The sequence below is a fragment of the Lithobates pipiens genome, unplaced genomic scaffold, assembly GCF_037356315.1.
Source record: "Lithobates pipiens isolate NorthernLeopardFrog02 unplaced genomic scaffold, aLitPip1_a1.2 Scaffold_22, whole genome shotgun sequence".
In the NCBI taxonomy this organism is placed as follows: Eukaryota; Metazoa; Chordata; class Amphibia; order Anura; family Ranidae; genus Lithobates; species Lithobates pipiens.
Window position 1 is genome coordinate 157,695,916 of NW_027507784.1, and position 20,076 is coordinate 157,715,991.

At 42.2% G+C, this 20,076-nt stretch overlaps 1 protein-coding gene across 5 annotated transcripts in view; it reads right to left on the reverse strand.

The window, feature by feature from the left end:
- ADAM23 (ADAM metallopeptidase domain 23) overlaps window positions 1–20,076 on the reverse strand; it is a 318,865-nt gene that overhangs the window by 40,527 nt on the left and 258,262 nt on the right. For all 5 annotated transcript variants that reach the window (XM_077448514.1, XM_077448511.1, XM_077448512.1 and 2 more), the window contains exons 16-20: window positions 19,430–19,501; window positions 14,637–14,741; window positions 13,480–13,560; window positions 6,834–6,884; window positions 994–1,057 (exon numbers count right to left, since the gene is read on the reverse strand). In XM_077448514.1, coding sequence (XP_077304640.1) covers window positions 994–1,057; window positions 6,834–6,884; window positions 13,480–13,560; window positions 14,637–14,741; window positions 19,430–19,501 — 373 coding nt within the window. The remainder of the gene's footprint in view (window positions 1–993; window positions 1,058–6,833; window positions 6,885–13,479; window positions 13,561–14,636; window positions 14,742–19,429; window positions 19,502–20,076) is intronic.

The window sequence follows — 20,076 nt, forward strand, 5'->3', positions numbered from 1 at the left end:
CCTTGAAATTAATTGATGGATCTGTATTCTTTCGCTCTTCAGAATGTTTTGACCAGATGCAAAGCAATTGTCCTAGTGGATGTAGGAAGTCCTTTTCTGATGCCACCAGAAATGAAAAACAGGTTGACTTCCTGAAAGAAGCAGTTGCCTCACTCTATATTTTTAGCTTTGTGCCAACATCCATGGCATGTGACAGATCAGAAACTTTGCTCTGGAACATTGGCAAGACAATGTCCTGATTTTGATGGAAAGATCTGAAGACCTTTACACAATGCTGAGGAAGAAGTCCCAGGACTACTCTGTCTACAAAAATCAAGCAATAAGATAAATTGCAGCCTATATCTTATAAATCTGAAACTCTGCTCCTTGAAGTGAAAGCTAAAATACTTCTTTCAATGTCAATGTCTATGTTGAAGAAGCTTGATCTAGAATAAATGAAGAATGAGACATGTCCATCACTATCTTCTTGGAAGGTGAATTCTTACACAGAACTGATTCACCAGCTGAGCAGACAGAGCCTAGACTTGAACTCTGAAGAGTTCATAGAGAGGATAGGAGAGTCAGAAACCTTTGAACGTATTGCATACTTTACAGTAGTATACACAAGGTTCATGGTAGGTGCCCTAGCTCTCAAAAGGGTCTCAACAACTGAAGATGAGCACCTTAAGCAAATTGTCATCACCTTTTAAATAACATGCTTGGGGAGTGCTTTAAATCTGCCTGTGAAATGACATATCTGTAGGATATACTAAACCAAAAGTTTTACAAAATGATGGTTTACAGAAACAGTACTTTAAACTGAAATATCACTTTTGCATCTATGAATTCCTGATAGCTGCCTACCTGAAATCAATTGAAGTAAATATGATTGAACAATTAATTTTTACCATTTAGAACAATAGATGGGCTGTATCTAAATAAACTGTAATAGATATAGTAACTAAAACAAAAAGAAAGAAATACAATTGCATAGCTGATTCAGTAATAACTTACTTTGTCCCCAGATGTGTTTGCACTGATTGTCTCTTGTCTTGCATTCCCCATTGTAACAGCGTCCCTGAAATATATTTGAATATCCAAAACAGATATATAAAATTACAAAATAACACCTAATAATATTTTTCTGTTAAAATGAAGATTATTTGTACATACCACAAGTGATAGATGTTGAGACATGCAAGAAATGTAGTTCTTTTACCTGTTAATTTGTTACAGTATTTTAGGCAAGGCTCTCATTTGAAAAAAAAGGGCTATGATGTACAATTTAAAAACAGAGCACAATTGGCAGACAATTGTCTCCCATTAACAATAAAGCCTTGTACATACGATCGGATTGTTTGCCAACAGCCTGTCATCGAACATTTCTCATAGGAAAGCCCAATCGTGTGTGTACGAGGCTTAAAGTGGGAGTCTGCCGGGAGTCCGCATTTTTTTTTTTTTAAAGCCAGCAGCTACAAATACCGCAGCTGCTGACTTTTAAAATAGTGACACTTACCCACCCAGCGTGCCCGCGATGTCGGCCCCCGAAGCCGATCTCTCGATCGTCTCTCGGGTGCTGCCGCCGCCATCTTGGGTATGGGAATCAGGAAGTGGAGCCTTTCGGCTTCATTTCCCGGTTCCCTACTGCGCATGCGCGAGTCGTGCTGTGCAATAAGGATGGACCCGCTGCCTCTGGGATCTGTGTGTTTCCCAGCAGGCAGCGGGGGACTTTCGGAAAGGGGCGTAATCTACGCCCCTTTCCGCAGAGAGCTATCCCAGAAGTGGGTGCAGATACCTGTACTGTACAGGTACCTGCACCCCCCTCCCCCCTGAAAGGTGCCAATTGTGGCGCCGGAGGGGGGGAGGAGTCCAATGAGCGGAAGGTCCACTTTAGGGTGGACCTCCGCTTTAAGTGTCTGAATGGGGACCTCCATGGCCAGCTCACCAGATAAAAGAAGCTGCTTGCAGGACTATTTTTGATGCCCTGCCAACACAGCACCTCAGTGTGAAAACACTTGGGCTTTCACATTGGGATTGCAGATGAGGCTTCTTTCGGGTGCTTTACAGGCACTTTTTAACGCTAAAGAGTTTAAAAAATGCCCCAGTGTGAAAAGGGTCTAAAATTCAAAATTTCATTGATTTTTACATGAGAGTTTAGTGAATGGATTAAAATATAAAGATTAAAGTGAGCTTAAGTGAACCTGTGTGTGTTTCAAACACTCAATCAAATTCAGAGGAATTTCAAACAAAGAAAAGCTTTACTTTTAGGTGTCCATGTGTTTGATTATTACTAAGGTTTACTCAAGCTCATTTCCTCCTTTGATAGGAATTCGAAGACTGCCACTGCTGACCTTCTTTTGGAAATACTAGTTGTCTGGCTGTTATTCTCACCTCCAATACCTTTTGAGTCACCGACTAAGTAGTAGACTTATCAGCATGGTAGTCAGGCAACTAACATTTCTACAAAGAACCCCATGGGAGAGTACTGGGCCACCTGGCAAGTGACATGCCACACCTGGCAAGTGACAAGCCGCATCTGTTGGCAGGTGATGGTGGCAAGTGATAATCTGCATCTGTTGGCAGGTGACGATGCCAAGTGACAATCTGTATCTGTTGGCAGGTGATGGTGCCAAGTGATAATCTGCATCTGGTGGCAAGCTGAATTTGCTAGCAGGCAACGGTGGCAAGTGACACATTCAAGGTTCTCACTGATTCTGCATTATGGTGAGTTGAACTATTATTTTTTTTATTACAATGTAATAATGGATATTATGCGCTTCGATCATCATGACATCATATCAACCATGGTGCCGGGATGATTGAAGCGCAAATACCAGCCATTACCTCAACAAATCGCGCACAAAATATTGCGATTTTTCTTTTTTTGCGGAATGTTTCTTGCCAGATGTAGCTTGTCACTTGCCAGATGCAGCTTGTCACTTGCCAGGTGCAGATTGTCACTTGCCAGGTGTGGCTTGTCACTTGCCAGGTGCGGCTTGTCACTTTCCAGATGCAGCTTGTCACTTGCCAGGTGTGGCTTGTCACTTGCCAGGTGAGGCTTGTCCCTTGCCAGGTGCGGATTGTCACTTGCCAGATGCGGATTGTCACTTGCCAGATGCAGATTGTCACTTGCCAAGTGAGGGTGGAACCATCGAAACTCAGTGTAGTGTTTGTGGCCGGCTGTGTGGACTGGGCGGTGATGATGCAGGGCGGGCGTTGAGAGATGACATAATCTCCCTGTTTGCAGGCAGAATCTCAGACAGTGTTGTTTTGGTGGCTGGCTGTGAGGGCAGAACAGCTGTGATGTGATGCAAGCAGCGAGAGGTGATGTCATTTCTCTGCTCGCCTGCCACTGCCCCAAAACCTCTTAAAGTGCAGCTTTGTCGGCAGCCCGGCTGAAAACAGGCTACGACTGGGGACCGCTGCTATAGAGTAAACTAAAGCACTGATGACACTGCTTTTACTCTTTTAGGCCCTCTTCACATTATGCGTTGCATTATTGCACTAGAATTATTGCAAGTTGTTAGTATACATCAGTGTTTCTCAATTCCAGTCCTCATGGCCCACTAACAGGTCATGTTTTCAGGATTTCCCTCAGATGAAACAGCTGGGGTAATTACTAAGGCAGTGAAACTGATCAAATCACCTGTGCAAAATATTGGAAAGCCTGAAAACATGACCTGTTAGTGGGCCATGAGGACTGGAATTGAGAAACACTGGTATACATGAATGTGGAGCTCCCAGTCTCCGCCCCAGGGGCGTATCTGTCACGGGGAAAACAAGGCTTTTGCCTTAGGTGGCATTTTACAGGGGGGGGGGGCGGCGCTGCCTTCCAGGAAAAAGAGACACTAGCAAGCAGTCCACTTGCCGAGGAATGCAGGGAACAGGGGCAGTGTCAGGAAGACACAAGCCATAGTACAGATGAAGTTTCAAGATGTACACTGATGCTCAGGTGCAGATGTGCGGTTGCCCATTCACAAGTGCATAACCGCACGCCCGCCGTTAATGTTGGCACCAAAAGGACTAATAGAACTTCTACAGTTTAAATAAACAGTGCTGTCTGATCTGTGGTGGTTACCCATGTTCCTGTATCTGTTCCTGTGTCAATTACTTCTGTGATTGACTCAGCTTGCCCTGACATCCCTTGAACGCTATCTATGCTATGGCCTGTCTCTGGATTTGCTCTGCCTTCTGCTCATCTGCCTGATTCTACATTGCTGACTTCTGCTTGTATCCTGACCATTTTCTGCCTGCCATTTATGCCTGTATCTGACTGTTGCTGATCTGTCTTGTCTGACCTTGCATCCAGTTATCTACCCATCCTGTTCTGCATGCTACCTGGTCTCTGCTAGTTCTGCACCTGCTACCTGCCAGCAGCCTGTGCTACCTGCCAGCTGCCTGTCAAGCACTTGCCACCTGCTGTAGCCCAATATGGGGTCTGCTGTCTCTGCTGCCATCTGCTGTTCCAGTAGATCTGTTCTGACTCATTTCTGGCAAGGCACCTGCTACCCACTGCCACGACTAACAGAAATCTTACAATCAGACATACCTCACCTCACTCTTACGGCCACTGTCGCAACATCAGTGGTCTCAGAGCTGGGACTGTAGCAGAGGCCTCTGTGACAGCAGTCACTTAGGGTGGGAGGCTTGTAGATTACCTTGGAGATCACTGGAAGCTCCTGGCCCAGCTCCCATGGCCCCTCCAATGTGTAAGTTACCCTGTGTCCATTCAGGGTACAGGGTTACCGAGAACTCCAGTTGGTTCTGCCTAACCCAACTCACCATACAACCACACCGGACTCAGCATTTCCTTTTGACACTGCTGTCCTGCTAAGACTGCTAGACTCTTGTAAGAGTATTTCACAGACCATTGCTAGATAGTGACATTAACTTTAGAAAAATACAGTTTTCACTTACCATACAGCACTTTGTTACTCGGATTTAAGTGTGACTGTCCCATGTCTCTAAGTTACCAGGCAGTCACACTTCTCCCAGCCAGGCTTGTGGAACTATTATCGGCCACCATTTCTGGCGTTCCTATGAAAGCAGTCCAATCGGCTTATGGGCCACTGGATCACTTTCTAAAGGTGGACTCCACATGCCGATGTTTCTCAGGGGTTACAGTTTTCACCGCAGTGGAAGAGAAGCGGTCCGACGGTGCAGTCGGCTGGTCACAAAGGCAGTCAGAGACTAGATGCCTCTGATTGCCTCTATGGCTTTGGAAGGACTGGAGCAACATCATGATGTCACTTCTGATCTAGAGCAGAAGTAAACTTTTTTTTTCTTTTTTTTTTAAAGCAAAGGATCAAAATTTTTTCTTTCTTTTGATCTTTTGCTTTTAATGGTAAAAGAGAGATTTGGGGTATTTTTGACCCTAGATCTCTCCATAAAGAGGACCTGTCATCCTTATTTCTAGTACAAGGCATTTTTATATTCCTTGTAATAGGAATAAAAGTGATTTTAAAAAAATTAAGGGGATAGTGTAAAAATAAAATAATTTTTTTTTTTTAAAGTGCCCCATCCCTCTGTGCTCACGTGCAGAAGCGAGTGCATAAGTAAATTGTACACGCATATGTAAATAGCGTTCGCACCACACACGTGAGGTATCACCAAGAACGTTAGAGCGGGAGCAATAATTCTAGTACTAGACCTCCTACGTAACTCTAAACAGGTAACCTGTAAACATTTTTAAAGCATCGCCAATGGAGATTTTAAGTACAGTAGTGTGCACAATTTTAAAGTGTGACATATAAAAGTTATTTTCTGGCAAACATTGCTGATTTAAACTTGTAAACTAAAGGTTCCAAAAAAGGCTTGGTCTTCAAGTAGTTACGCTTATAGCCCGATGCTCAAAAAAGTACATGTGCCTCTTTTTGTTTGTTTGGGGGGGTGTTAAGGCTTTCTGTATTTCAGTGGGTGTGCCTGTAAATTCATGACATACATGTTTGCATGCATTTTTGCACTTTCTTCTCCTCTAGAATTGCTATCCTCCCCTTGACCAGCCCAGGAAACAAACTCCTGAAGCCTGACACACAAGCAAAAACACTTGCACAAAGCTTGTAAAATTTCTGAAAATGCCCCAAAAAAATGCTTCGAAATGACTAGGAATACACTTTGCTTTTGCTCTGCTCAGATATGAATGCAGCCATAAAGTGATTCTAACATAATTTTTTGTTAAAAATAACAAACATGTTATACTTACCTGTTCTGTGCAGTGGTTTTGCACAGAGCAGCCTAGCTCTTTCTTTTCTCTGATCCCTCTTCGGTGCTCCTGGCCCCTCCCTTCTGTTGAGGGGGCGAGCTGCAGCTCCCTGTGTCCATTCAGCCACCGAGCCGTGGCTTTGCCCCACTCCCTCTCTTTCCTCATTGGCTTTTGTCTCTTGGGCAGCCGAGTCTCTCCTGCAACATCGCTGGATCAAGAGGGGGCTCAAGTATTAGGGGGGCTACTGCACACAGAAGGCTTTCTATTTTAATGCATGGAATGCATAAGGATAAAAAAAGCTTCTGCCTTTTCAACCACTTTAAGCTGGATATAGATGATTGTTTTTTATTTTTGTTCAGTCAGCGGGCAGAAAAAAACAAAGAGATTCCTCCATCCACCTAAGTCAGGTGGATGGGGGAAACAAATGTTGATAAATGTTCTAATTCTACCATAGAGTCTTTGGTGCTGGTAGATATTGCACTCTCTAAATCTATATCCACATTTTGGTCAGGCCTGATCAATGATGATGAAGTTGAGAATACCACTTATTATTGGGTTGAATACTGTCATCTTAAGAAGCATTCCCACTAGATCACCTGCAATGGGTTTAATGTCTACATTTTCTTCAACACAACAAATAACAAAGTGTTACCTGGTTTGAATCGCAGGCATATCCATCTTGTTTACGAAGATTGGGTGGACACTATAAAAAAAATAGATACAACATATATAGTATTATAAAGCATAGTGTCCTGCTTCCAGATTTTAATAAGTCCCCCTCCGCATGCCCACAACCACGTGGCAAGGGTTGTGGGGAAGAGGCCCTTGTCCTCATCAACATGAGGACACAATGCTTTTGTTAAGGGCATGTGGCCTGATATGGTTTAGGAGGGGGTGAATACCACGTAAAGGGAATTTACATTTTCAGTATTGCATGTGATATTTGGGAAAAAAAATTCACGGTTTAGTGAATTGAGCACACTGTCCCTCAAGTCTGTCCTTTGTCTTCATATTGCCATCTATTATAAGAAAAGACGAGCTGCTCATATAGTTCTATCTAGAAATCTGCTCCAAAGCAACAACCAGAAATTTAAAAAATATGTAAAAATATTTTTTCCTTAAAATTATTATTAGGTATGCTCTCTAAATGATAACACATAACAAACATATAGTGGGAGTTTTCATTCTGGAAATTAAATTAATTCCGAAATTAAATGTTAAAAGCAAACAAAATTTTGAGGCACTTTTGAATTAAATTATCTTGCAAAAGCGAGTACACCCCTCACATTTTTGGAAATATTTTATTATATCTTTTCATGTGACAACCCTGAAGAAATGATAGTTTGCTACAATGTAAAGTAATGAGTGTACAGATTGTATAACAGTGTACATTTTTTGTCCCTTCAAAATAACTCAGCCATTAATGTCCAAACCGCTGGCAACAAAAATGAGTGCACCCCTAAGTGAAAATGTTCAAATTTGTCCCAAATTGTCAATATTTTGTCTGGCCACCAATATTTTCCAGCACTACCTTGACCCTCTTGGGCATGGAGTTCACCAGAGCTTCACAAGTTGCTACTGGAGTCCTCTCCCACTTCTCCATGACGACATCACGGAGCTGGTGGATGTTAGAGACCTTGCGCTCCTCCACCTTCCTCTTGAGGATGCCCCACCGATGCTCAATAGGGTTTAGGTCTGGAGACATGCTTGGCCAGTCCATCACCTTTACCCTCAGCTTCTTTAGCAAGGCAGTGGTCATCTTAGAGGTGTGTTTGGGGTCATTATCATGTTGTAATACTGTTCTGTGGCCCAGTCTCCAAAGGGAGGGGATCGTGCTCTGCTTCAGTTTGTCACAGTTCATGTTGGCATTTATGGTTCCCTCAATGAACTGTAGCTCCCAGGGCCAGCAGCACTCATGCAGCGCCAGCCCATGACACTCCCACCACCATGCTTGACTGTAGGCAAGACACACTTGTCTTTGCACTCCTCACCTGGTGGCTGCCACACGCGCTTGACAGAATCTGAACCAAATAAGTTTATCTTGTTCTCATCATACCACAGGACATGGTTCCAGTAATCCATTTCCTTAGCCTGCTTGTCTTTAGCAAACTGTTTGTGGGCTTTCTTGTGCATCATCTTTAGAAGAGGATTCCTTCTGGGACGACAGCCATGCAGAACAATTTGACAGGCTGACCCCCCACCCCTTAAACCACCTGCAGCAATGCTGGCAGCACTCATACGTCTATTTCCCAAAGACAACCTCTGGATATGACACTAAGTATGTGCTCTTAGCTTCTTTGGTCAACCATAGTGAGGCCTGTTCTGAGTGGAACCTGTCCTGTTAAACCGCTTTTTGGTCTTGGATACCATGCTGCAACTCAATTTCAGGGTCTTGGCAACCTTCTTATAGCCTAGGCCATCTTTATGTAGAGCAACAATTCTTTTTTTCAGATCCACCAGTATGAGAGAGTGAGGGCCATAACACCAAATTTAACACGCCTGCTCCCCATTCACACCTGGAATCTTGTAACACTAAAGAGTCACATGACACCAGGGAGGGAAAATGGCTAATTGGGCCCAATTTGGACATTTTCACTTAGGGGTGTACTCATGTTCGTTGCCAGCAGTTTAGACATTAATGGCTGTGTGTTGAGTTATTTTGAGGGGACAGCAACTTTACACTGTCATACAAGCTGTACACTCACTACTTTACATTATAGCAAAGTGTAATTTCTGTGGTCACATGAAAAGATATAATAAAATATTTACAAAAATGTGAGGGGTGTACTCACTTTTGTGAGATACTGTATATTTGTCTCTAGTGCTGGGCTAACGGTTTGGCCCCAGCATGAGTTCAGGTCGAACATTGGCTGTTCACCATGTTTGGGAAACACCTGAATTTGCAGGGTATTTGTTGGGTGTTCGCCTCAATGAAATGCCCCGCAATGCACTGAGTGCTGCACAGTGCATTCTGCGCCGTGATTGGGCAAAGGTTTGTCCAATCAGGGTGCAGTAAAAGCTGGTTGTTGCCCCCCCACCCCAAAGCACCTTGTCACCCTGTTGATGGGGACAAGGGTCTCTTCCCCACAATCCTGGGCTGTGGTTGTGGGGGTCTGTGGGCGGGGGCTTATTGGAGCTTGCTCACCCCCCACCTTTCCTAACTTTCCATGCTGCGTGCTCAGATAAGGGTCTGGTATGGATTTTTTATTTTATTTTGGCGTGGATTTGCCCTTAAATTCCATACACATCATTAAAATCCCTGCTCCTTTAAAAATTATATTTTTAAAAAAACATTTATGTATTGATACATGTACCCCAGGGCAGTACCCGGACCCCATACTCCTTTTATGGCCAATTACTTGCAAAGAAGCCTTCAAAATGGGTACTTTTGATTTTTCCTGTTCGACTTCCATAGACTTCAATAGGGTCCGCTGTTCGGGTGAGAACTTTTCCCCTGTTCGGGAGTTCTGCTGTTAACCAAACAGGGGGGTGTTTGGCCCATCATTATTTGTTACATCAGCAAATGTACTAAGAGTCAATTTGTGTGACAATCTACTAGTGGATGGCCAGCTTAAGGTGGGAGCTTGAATCACCACTGAAACAGATGAAAGGTGTGTTAGGGTAAGCATTGGCAGTGGGTGGCGCAGTTTTATATATCACTAGGTATTATGTAAATGAAGACCCATTTCAAACTGGGGCATTTTTCAGGAATTTTTGGGCTAAAAATAGCGCGTGCCAAGCTCCTGAAAAACGCCTCCCCTGCAGCCCCAGTCTGAGAGCCTGATTGTTTTTCCCCTGGTGCGGTGCACTTACAAAGAGTTAAAAAGAGTCCTGCAAGCAACATCTTTCGGGTGGTGCAGGAGAGGTGTATACGCCACTCCTCCACCGCCCCGCCATTGAAATCAACGGGCACTGCTGCCGAAGTGCCTGCAAAGCAATTCAGCAGCAGCGTTTTTAACCCATTATTTGGCCACTAGTGGGAGTTAAAAGCTCCCTGCTAACAGCCCAAAAAGCGCCGCTATATAAGCGGTAAAGCTTTACCGCTAATGCCCCCCAGGCCCAGTGTGCAACCTAAGGTTTACAAAATGTATGGGTTCTGTACTCAGAAAAATGTAAGGCTACTTTCACACTGAGGCAGGGGGGCATTAGCGGTAAAGCTCCGCAAATTTTAGCAAGCTTTACCGCTATTTAACCACTTCAGCCCGGACCCATTGTCAGCCTAAGGACCAGAGGTCTTTTTACAATTTCGCACTGCACTGTTTTAACTGGTAATTGCGCGGTCATGCAATGTTGTACCCAAACGAAATTTGCGTCATTTTCTTCCCACAAATAGAGCTTTTTTTTAATGGTATTTGATTGCCTCTGCGATTTTTATTTTTTGCAATATAAATGGAAAAAGACCGAAAATTTTCAAGAAAAAATATATTTTCTACTTTTTGTTATAAGAAAAATCAAATAAACTCAATTTTAGTCATACATTTAGGGCAAAATGTATTCAGCCACATGTCTTTAGTAAAAAAAATGTCAATAAGCGTATATTTATTGGTTTGCGCAAAAGTTATAGCGTCTACAAACTAGAGTACATTTTCTGGAATTTACACAGCTTTTAATTTATGACTGCCTATCTCATTTCTTGAGGTGCTAAAATGGCAGGGCAGAACAACCCCCCCCCCAAATGACCCCATTTTGGAAAGTAGACACCCCAAGGAAATTGTTGAGGGGCATGTTGAGCCCATTGAATATTTTTTTTTGTCCCAAGTGATTGAATAATAACACAAAAAAAAAAAGTTTACAAAAAGTTGTCACTAAATGATATATTGCTCACACATGCCATAGTTATATGTGGAATTGCACCCCAAAATAAATTCTGCTGCTTCTTCTGAGTATGGGGATACCACATATGTGGGACTTTTTGGGAGTCTAGCCGCGTACGGCACCCCGAAAACCAATAACTGCCTTCATGATTTCTAAGGGTGCAAATTTTTGATTTCACTCCTCACTACCTATCACAGTTTCGAAGGCCATAAAATGCCAAAATAACACAAAACCCCCCCAAATTACCCCATTTTGGAAAGTAGACACCCCAAGGAAATTGCTGAGGGGCATGTTGAGCCCATTGAATATTTTTTTTTGTCCCAAGTGATTGAATAATGACACAAAAAAAAAAGTTTACAAAAAGTTGTCACTAAATGATATATTGCTCACACATGCCATAGTTATATGTGGAATTGCACCCCAAAATATATTCTGCTGCTTCTCCTGAGTACGGGGATACCACATATGTGGGACTTTTTGGGAGTCTAGCCGCGTACGGGACCCCAAAAACTAATCACTGCCTTCAGGATTTCTAAGGGTGCAAATTTTTGATTTCACTCCTTACCACCTATAACAGTTTTGAAGGCCATAAAATGCCAAAATAGCACAAACCCCCCCCCCCCCCCATGACTTCCTTTTGGAAAGTAGACACCCCAAGCTATTTACTGAGAGGCATGTTGAGTCCATAAAATATTTTATATTTTGCCACAAGTTGCAGGAATATTACAATTTTAATTTTTTTTGCACAAAGTTGTCACTAAATGATATATTGCTCACACATGCTATGGGCATAAGTGAAATTACACCCCAAAATAAATTCTGCTGCTTCTCCCAAGTACGGGGATACCACATGTGGGGGACTTTTTCGGACCCCGAAAACCAAGCACTGCCTTCAGGATTTAAATATAAAACGCTACCAAAACAAAAACTGTTAGCGATCGCAGGGATCAGGCCTGACTCTGCGAACGCTGCAGTTATGTGTTTAGCGTTTTGTAAGTGACAGTGATCGATCGATACTGCACTTGGGTGGGCTGGGCGGAGGGGCAAAACGCAGGTGCCAGCAGGTATCTGGGCTGATCCCGCTAACAATGCGTTTTTTTGGAACCCTAAACTGCTGGGGACGCTAGTATAGATCTGATCAGATCAGATATTGATCTGTTCAGATACTATACCACTATGGGAGGTGTATGCTTTGCGCGTGGGTGTAGCGGTACTGGCACTAACCTAGCGCTGCCTGGGGCAATGCAGACCCTGACCCTAAAACCTAATTGATATCACCCGCCGGGTGATCAGGGGGTTAAACCTTTACTGGGTAATAATGGTGGGTGCCCTGATGCTATAAAAAGCAAACTAACTAACCAGAGTCACCCATAACACTTATACGGTGATCACTGGTGAAAGGGTTAACTAGGGGCAATCAGGGGGTTAAAATCTTTATTAGGTAGTATATGGAGGTCCCTGGCACTATATAAAAACCTGACGGGGAACCTAAATAACTAACTGGCTAACCAGCGTCACCAGTGGCACTTATACGGTGATCGCTGGTGAAAGGGTTAACTAGGGGCAGTCAGGGGGTTAAAACCATTATTGGGTAGTATATCGGGGTACCTAGCGCTATAAAAACCTGGCGGTGAACCTAAAAAAATAACTAGCTACCTAGCGGCACCAGTGACACTAATGCAGCGATCAGAAAAATGATTGCTTAGTGACACTGGCAAAAGGGGGTGAAAGGGTTAACTCTAGGGGCAATCAGGGGGTTAAACCTTTATTGGGGGGGTAGGGGGCTACCCTGGACCTAACACTAACTGTCCTGACAGTTTTTACTGTCACAACTGACACTAAATGCAGTGATCAGTAAATAAATGATCACTGCAATCAGTGACACTGAGACACACAAATCCCCCCCCCCCAGTCAATGTGTACCTACATGTCAGTGTAGTGTTTGGTGCACTTACTTTCTCTGTTCTCCTCTCAGTCCGGTCAAAAAGACCGATCGGACCCCCCACCCCTCTGGAAGGCAAGCACGTACATGTACGTGCTTGTGCCTGTCGGTGCCATTGTGCCAACGTACATTGCCATGCGGCGGTCCTTAAGTGGTTAATGAAGCTCTTTACCGCTGTTATAGTGGCACTTTTTGCCCAAATAAAGGGTTAAAAGAGCCCACAAAGAGCTGCTGACAAAGCACTTTTCAGGCGATTCGACAGAAGTGCCCATTGATTTGCATGACAGGGGTGGTGGAGGAGTGGTGTATACATCGCTCCTCTACCGCCCAAAAGATGTTGCTTTCTAAAGTCCTGCAAATTCTCCGCCCCAGTGTGAAAGCACTTGGGCTATCACACTGGGGCTGCAGGGGAGGCATTTTTCAGGCGCTTTACAGGTGCTATTTTTAGCCCAAAAGCACCTGAAAAACGCCCCAGTGTGAAAGGGGTCTAAAGCATAGAAATGCAAAGCAAAAATGCAATATTTGGAGTAAATTACAATACCTGGCCTGAGTCTCCTGTGCATTGCTCTGTAATGTCACAATCGTTCACTGCATTACGACACTCATACTCACGAGGTAGAAACTGCAAAGGCAACAGATAACATAAACAGTATTTTCTGATTAGACTTCAGTCCCAAAGTCATATACCAACCAATTCATTGTAAATTAGTTTCAGTAATTCCTACAAACCTAGGACAAAAGTTGTTCATGCTTTTGTCCTGACATTCTTTTCTACTAACGCCTATAGCTGTGTGCTTTCATGGTTTCCCCAGGCCCTATGCACACTTTGTGGCATATTCTGGGTTGCTTTGGGGTTTCTCTCAAATTTAAGATTTTTGATTTCCATGCCAGTCATCCATTGAAAATATTTTGCCAAATTTCACAAGCTAAAATCTTTATTTCTGATGCTCCTGAAAACCAATTTTGTAACTGTATAGATACAGGAGCTTAGCCCTAATCCTAGCCTAATTTTAAATAATTAATTAACAGTTGAATACTGACTTTTTGTTGTTGCACAAAAATTCAAAAATTCACAAAAAAGAAAAACGTGGAGCCTTTTTTAATGCCCCAAGATCTAGTTGGCAAACCTAGACCTAGTTCTAACCTTAGCTTAATTATAGCCTTGATCCTATTCTTGCATATCTGGTTAGTCATTGGCTTTTACAGCAGCAGAAACCACGCTGGTTCCTGCATGATTCCCTTTGATCTGGACTTTTCAGTGTTAAATGGAACAGATATAAGTTAATGTAGCCATACTGACCACAAAATAAATCTGCCCAAAAAGGTGGGAATAACATGGTACTATAAATCCATCATTATAATGTTATAAATTCAGCAAGAGACCTGTAGGGGGAATGGGATGCAGTTATGTTGAGAGGAGTCAGAAAATTCACTATAGTTCAGAACACATGTAACCATCTCTCCTATCTGGTTGTCGATACATGTAAAATGTATCTGTGAATATAAAGCAAACTGCATGCTGCCTCCAAAAACACATTGAAGTATTCATTTTTACTAAAATAATCACACGGGCAAAAGCAGCAAAGCTAATATACAAGGATACCATGTCTAGTGCAGTTTAATATCTACATACAACCCTATAAGAAGATCAAATGCATTACAAAAAAAACAAAGAGAATAACATTAATTAATACTTACCAGACAAGATGTGTTGCAGCATGGTCCATCACTGCACTGTGCTCCATTAGACAAAGAACATTTCTTGCAGCAATCTCCAATACAATCCTGGGTAAAATGTTTTGTCTAAAAAAAAGAATATGATTATATCTAGGTGTTGAGTAGTTTCCTATCCAAATATGCAACCATTAAGTATTGTATGATATTTTAACAACAACTTAGTGAAAAAAGCCATTCACGCCACGTTATAATGCGGTACAATGTAATAAAGAGTTTGCAACACTTTTCTGGTGTCATGGTCCCTTTAAATTATCCTATACCAAATTCATGAAAGCCTTGAGACTGTCCACCTTCTAAGAGATTTATGTAGTTCTTATTTGCATTACTGCAACACATTCAAAAATAATTACTTGGAAACTGGAAATATTAAGACCAACTCAAAGTTGGTGTACAGACAGGCCAGAGTAATGAGGGGGGGGAGGGGGGTGTGCTTGTGTGTTAGCCCTACTTTATTTTCTTTATTGGTTGCTGGGATGCCTGTTGCCAGCTTCCTAGAGACTAGTTCCCCATCCAGTTTGTGTGCCTTGCGATTGACAGTGGACGTTATTTGATAGATTTCATAGTCACTATTGGACTGAAAAGCAGCAACGGAATTCTCCCAGGTGCAGGTCAGCCTTTCCTGTGATTGACAGCATTGATTGAATGACAGTTAGTGAATCTCACAGCCGATGTTGGACCCAGAAGCAGCTATGGAATCCACTACAGTTTTACTATCATGGTTAATGCCTGCCTGGGTGATAAGGCTGGTGATAGGGCAGGTGATAGGGTGGGCGGGCAGGTGATAGGACGGGCGGGCAGGTGTAGTCCTGCTTGACCCTTCTCCCAGGCCTACAAAGCTGATCTGAAGTATGACCCACAAATTACCGGGCCTCTCTGAGGACGTTGTCAAATACGTAGTATTGTGCTGGACTCTTCCTGGTTGACCACTTGGCTATAGCCTCTCAAGCTTACTTAGGGACTTACCATGGGTTCATAGCAAACCCCTCATCTTCTTCCACCTATTATTATCACCAATTTCCCTTAGTGTATACTGATGTGAACAAGATAAGAGTGCTACCATATACTATACTAATACATCACCAAATAAATCATAAAAACTCATATCAAATCTAATATTGTTATTTTATATTTGATATGAGTTTTTATGATTTATTTGGTGATGTATTAGTACAGTATATGGTAGCACTCTTATCATGTTCACATTTTTAACCACTTCTGGACCTGCCACCACAGTTTTACTGCGGCAGGTTGGCTCGGCTGGGCAAATCAACGTTAACTTACGTTGCTTTGAATTTTGGCCACCAGGGGTGTGAGCGCGCCCGCAGTGTGTGCCCAGAGCCAATGCGAGTGCCCGGCGGGTGTGACGACCATCGAGCACCCGCGATCGCTCGTGACAGAATGAGAACCTTGATCTGTCAGATTTTTTCCCCCCCATCCCCCATTTTTGTCCCATTGCAGAGATTTCCCTTCAGTTCCTGTCCTATAGCCAAACAGGAATTGAGAGGAAATCCCTGAAAATGAATGGAATTCCTTGGGGACCCCCAGCTCACCAGAACTAGTGCCCCCATCGGAAGATTTTCCTTCTATTACTTTTCTGGGAACAACCCACCTTAAATTAGAATGGTATAATGGTAAACAGGACAAATAGAAAGGGTGAATCTCCCTAAGAGGGGCACAGACAGCAATAAAAAAAAACTGACAGGTTCTATTCCCTCTCCACTTTATACAAAACAAAAAAAAAAAGTTTTGCCTTTAGTTATACTTTAACTATTGTTATTTTTTTTTTTAAGAAGGAAGACCATCACCTTGCAAACATCCAAGTTATAGCAAAAATGGTGGAGAAGCTACCTCAGCTTCTCTAAACACGGACTTTGTAGGCATAGCATGAGGCAGTTTGTGTATAAAAAAATAACACATTTTATTGGATATACATTAAAATACAATGGTCATAAAAAATTGGGGAATTAAAAGAGCACCCTCCATCTATAAAGAGTCAACAGATACCCAATCCTATAGTATGGAAACAAGAAAGTCAAGATGTGTAGTAAAATAAATTGGAGTCCACCAATGAAGCCAAAGTTTAATGTAGTTCACAAGATTTTACAAACATCGTGTTTTGCATGATATACTTGCTTCTTTAGGACTGATTGAGTAGATGCAGAGGAGAGAACGGTTACAACCGGGGGGGGGGGGGGGGGACACAGGGGATGTCACAGAGGAAGGAGACACAAAGGAGCGAGATTTTCCCCAGGGGAGTTTATTAACTTGTTTATTAACATTTTTAGTGTCCCATTAAAAATCTTTTTTTTTTTTTTTTGGAACTTCAAACAGGACAAACTATAGCATGCAAATAATACTTTACGTATATTGATCAAATAAAAAATATATAGATATGTATATATTTTTGCAGCACAATATTATCTAAAAAAGGTGTATTATGGGGTTGATTTACTAAAACTGGAGTGTGAAAAATCTGGTGCAGCTCTGCATAGAAACCAATCCGCTTCCAGTTTTTTTTTGTCAAAGCTTAACTGAGCAAGATTTGCACAACATTTTTTGTGCATTGTCACACTATATGCATAGGGCAGCCCCTTAATTTCAACGGGTTGCCCTATATGCAGCAAATACGACAAAGTAGCTTATGCAACTTTTGGAGTGAAAAAATGTGTTTCTTCTTGCTGCATTTTAGGTGCTATTAACAATGATGTATTTCAAAATGAATCCAATGCGATCAATCAGGCTTTATTCCTGATAGATCCACAGCAAATAATATCTGATGGCTATTCCTAAACTTTCAACTTCCAACAGATAATATGGGAAATAGAGCCATAATGTCACTTGATGCAGTTAAAGCATTTGATATTATAGAATGGGCCTTTTTGTGGAAATTCTTAAAACGGTATGTATGGGTTTGGTCCTAGATTTATTAAATGGATACAACTCTTAAAATAGATGGAGATCCGACTTGGAGGCGACTTCCATTGAAATCAATGGGTACAAGTCACCTAGAAGTCAGATTTAAGTAGTACAGGAACCTTTTTTGAAGTCGGAGCGACTGCTGTAGTGTACATTAAGACGGCTCCATTAACTAACATTGATTTTCCCATCAGCGCGACTTGGGGCGACCTGAAGTCGGATCCCGAGTTGCCCCTGTGTGAACGGGCTCTAACTGGATGAGTAAATTGTATTTATGCTCCTATCATGTTTTAGCTATTATATGAGAAGTAACTTTAATACGAGAGGTGCAAGGTTTGTTTGGTTTATGTTTTATGTTTCTTTTTTTCTTTCTTTTTTTGTTGTTTTGTGTTTCTTTATATATTATTTGATAATTTTTGATATTTAGTAATTTAGTTTATATAGTTTTTGTTTGTATAACTATAAAAAGAAAAAAATGTGATTAAAAATACAATGAATAGCACCACAAGCGCAACATACACTTTTTGCGTATGTTGTGTATGTCAAATGTTGATTTTTTTATTGGGGGATTTTTTTGTAAAACTCTGTTTACATGTAGAAAACACAAGTGGCTGAAGAAATACCGTATTTGACAGTGTCTATTTACTGGACTTTTAATACTTTTTTCTTCCCAAAGAAAAATATCCCACTCACACTCACGCCTTATCCCTGTCATCAGTTTTCAGTAGCCCCTATATTTGTGAGCAACTATGTTCAAGGATGAATCACCTTGAGAATTCATTGAGAATTGCTACTACATCCAACGATTCAGACATTTAAAAAAAAAGTATCAAATATCCCACTAGATTTAAGTTGCCCTCTTAATTACAATAAAAATTACTTTTATTACACAGATAGGTGCATTAACTGCCCTATATACTCGAGTATAGGCTCGATCCGAATATAAGTTGAGGGACCTAATTTTACCACAAAAAACTGGGAAAACGTATTGACTCGAGTATAAGCCTAGGGTGGGAAATGCAGTAGCTACTGGGTAAACAATGCCCACCTGAAGCCTCACTGTGCCCATTTGCAGTATTGCTGTGCCCACCTGTATCATCAGTGCCTCCCTGCAGCCTCATTGTGCCCATCTGCAACCTCACAGTGCCCATCTGCAACCTCACAGTGCCCATCTGCAGCCTCACAGTGCCCATATGCAGCCTCACTGTGCCCATTTGCAGCCTCGTTGTGCCCATCTGCAGCCTCACTGTGCCCATCTGCAGCCTCACTGTGACCATTTGAAGCCTCGTTGTGCCCATCTGCAGCTGTACCTTTGATAACTAAAACGGCGGGTGTCTCACGCTGTGTTGTAGTCACTTCTGACAGGTTATCCTGACACTACAGAGTCTCAGGAGATGGTCCTGCCCCCCCCCCCCCCCCCACCCCAACCGGGCACACAAAAGGTGACTGACAGTTGTGCATCTTTCCTTATGACACTGCATAGAGGGTGGTGTGTCTTTTCCCTGAACTCAAGTCTCTAATTACATTCAGCTTTCTGTTCTATACTGTGCAGAGTGTGATGTCAGATCCCCACCCTCTGCCTGCTGGAGCTGAGAAAAAGCCTTTAATTTGCGTGCTTAGGATTTAGAGAATAGAGGACTGCAGATAAACAGGTACAACTTATGAAGGAGGCTTTTTTTTTTTTTTTCATCTCTGTGTATAGCCTGAGGCCAGTATCTTCACTGGGTGTGTGTAAGGGTTTACAATCACTTTACTTGTGTTTTAAATTAGACACAATATTCTTTTTTTCATTACAGAATTGCTAGCACTGTAAATTGTCCTTACTGCTGGAGACTTACTGTTCGTGAACCACAGTCACACTCTTCTCCTGGCTCCACATAACCGTTGCCGCACTCTGTCACTTCAAACAGCTGCCAAAGTAGAAAAGTAAAAAATGAAATTCATTGCTTGCAATGTTAGCAAAGCTAAATGTAAGCTAAATGTAACACATGGGTTCAAGTGATTTATTTTACACTGGTTGCTATTAATGAAAAATATCATCATTGCTAAAGCTAGCCATACACGTTACAATCTGATTGTACAATCTCTGTGCAATCTCCTTTAGATTTACCAAAGCTATGTAATATGAGGACCAACCTGAATAATGCATTCAAAATATACCACGTAAGGCAGGCCATTGCACTGCAAAGTTGATGGTAGAGCTAAAGATGATTGTAAAGTGTATGGTCAGCATTAGACTGAAAAAAGACTATCAGTTTAGGAGAACTTGACAGAAAATTAAAAAAAAAGCCTTTATTGAACCACTTAGACCCCTTTCACACTGGGGTGCTTTACAGGTGTTATAACACTAAAAATAGCGCTTGCAAAGCGCCCTGAAAGAGCTGCTGCTGTCTCTCCCATGTGAAAGCACCGAGGGCTTTCACGCTAGAGCGGTGTGCTGGCAGGACATTACAAAAAGTCCTGCTAGCAGCATCTTTGGAGTGGT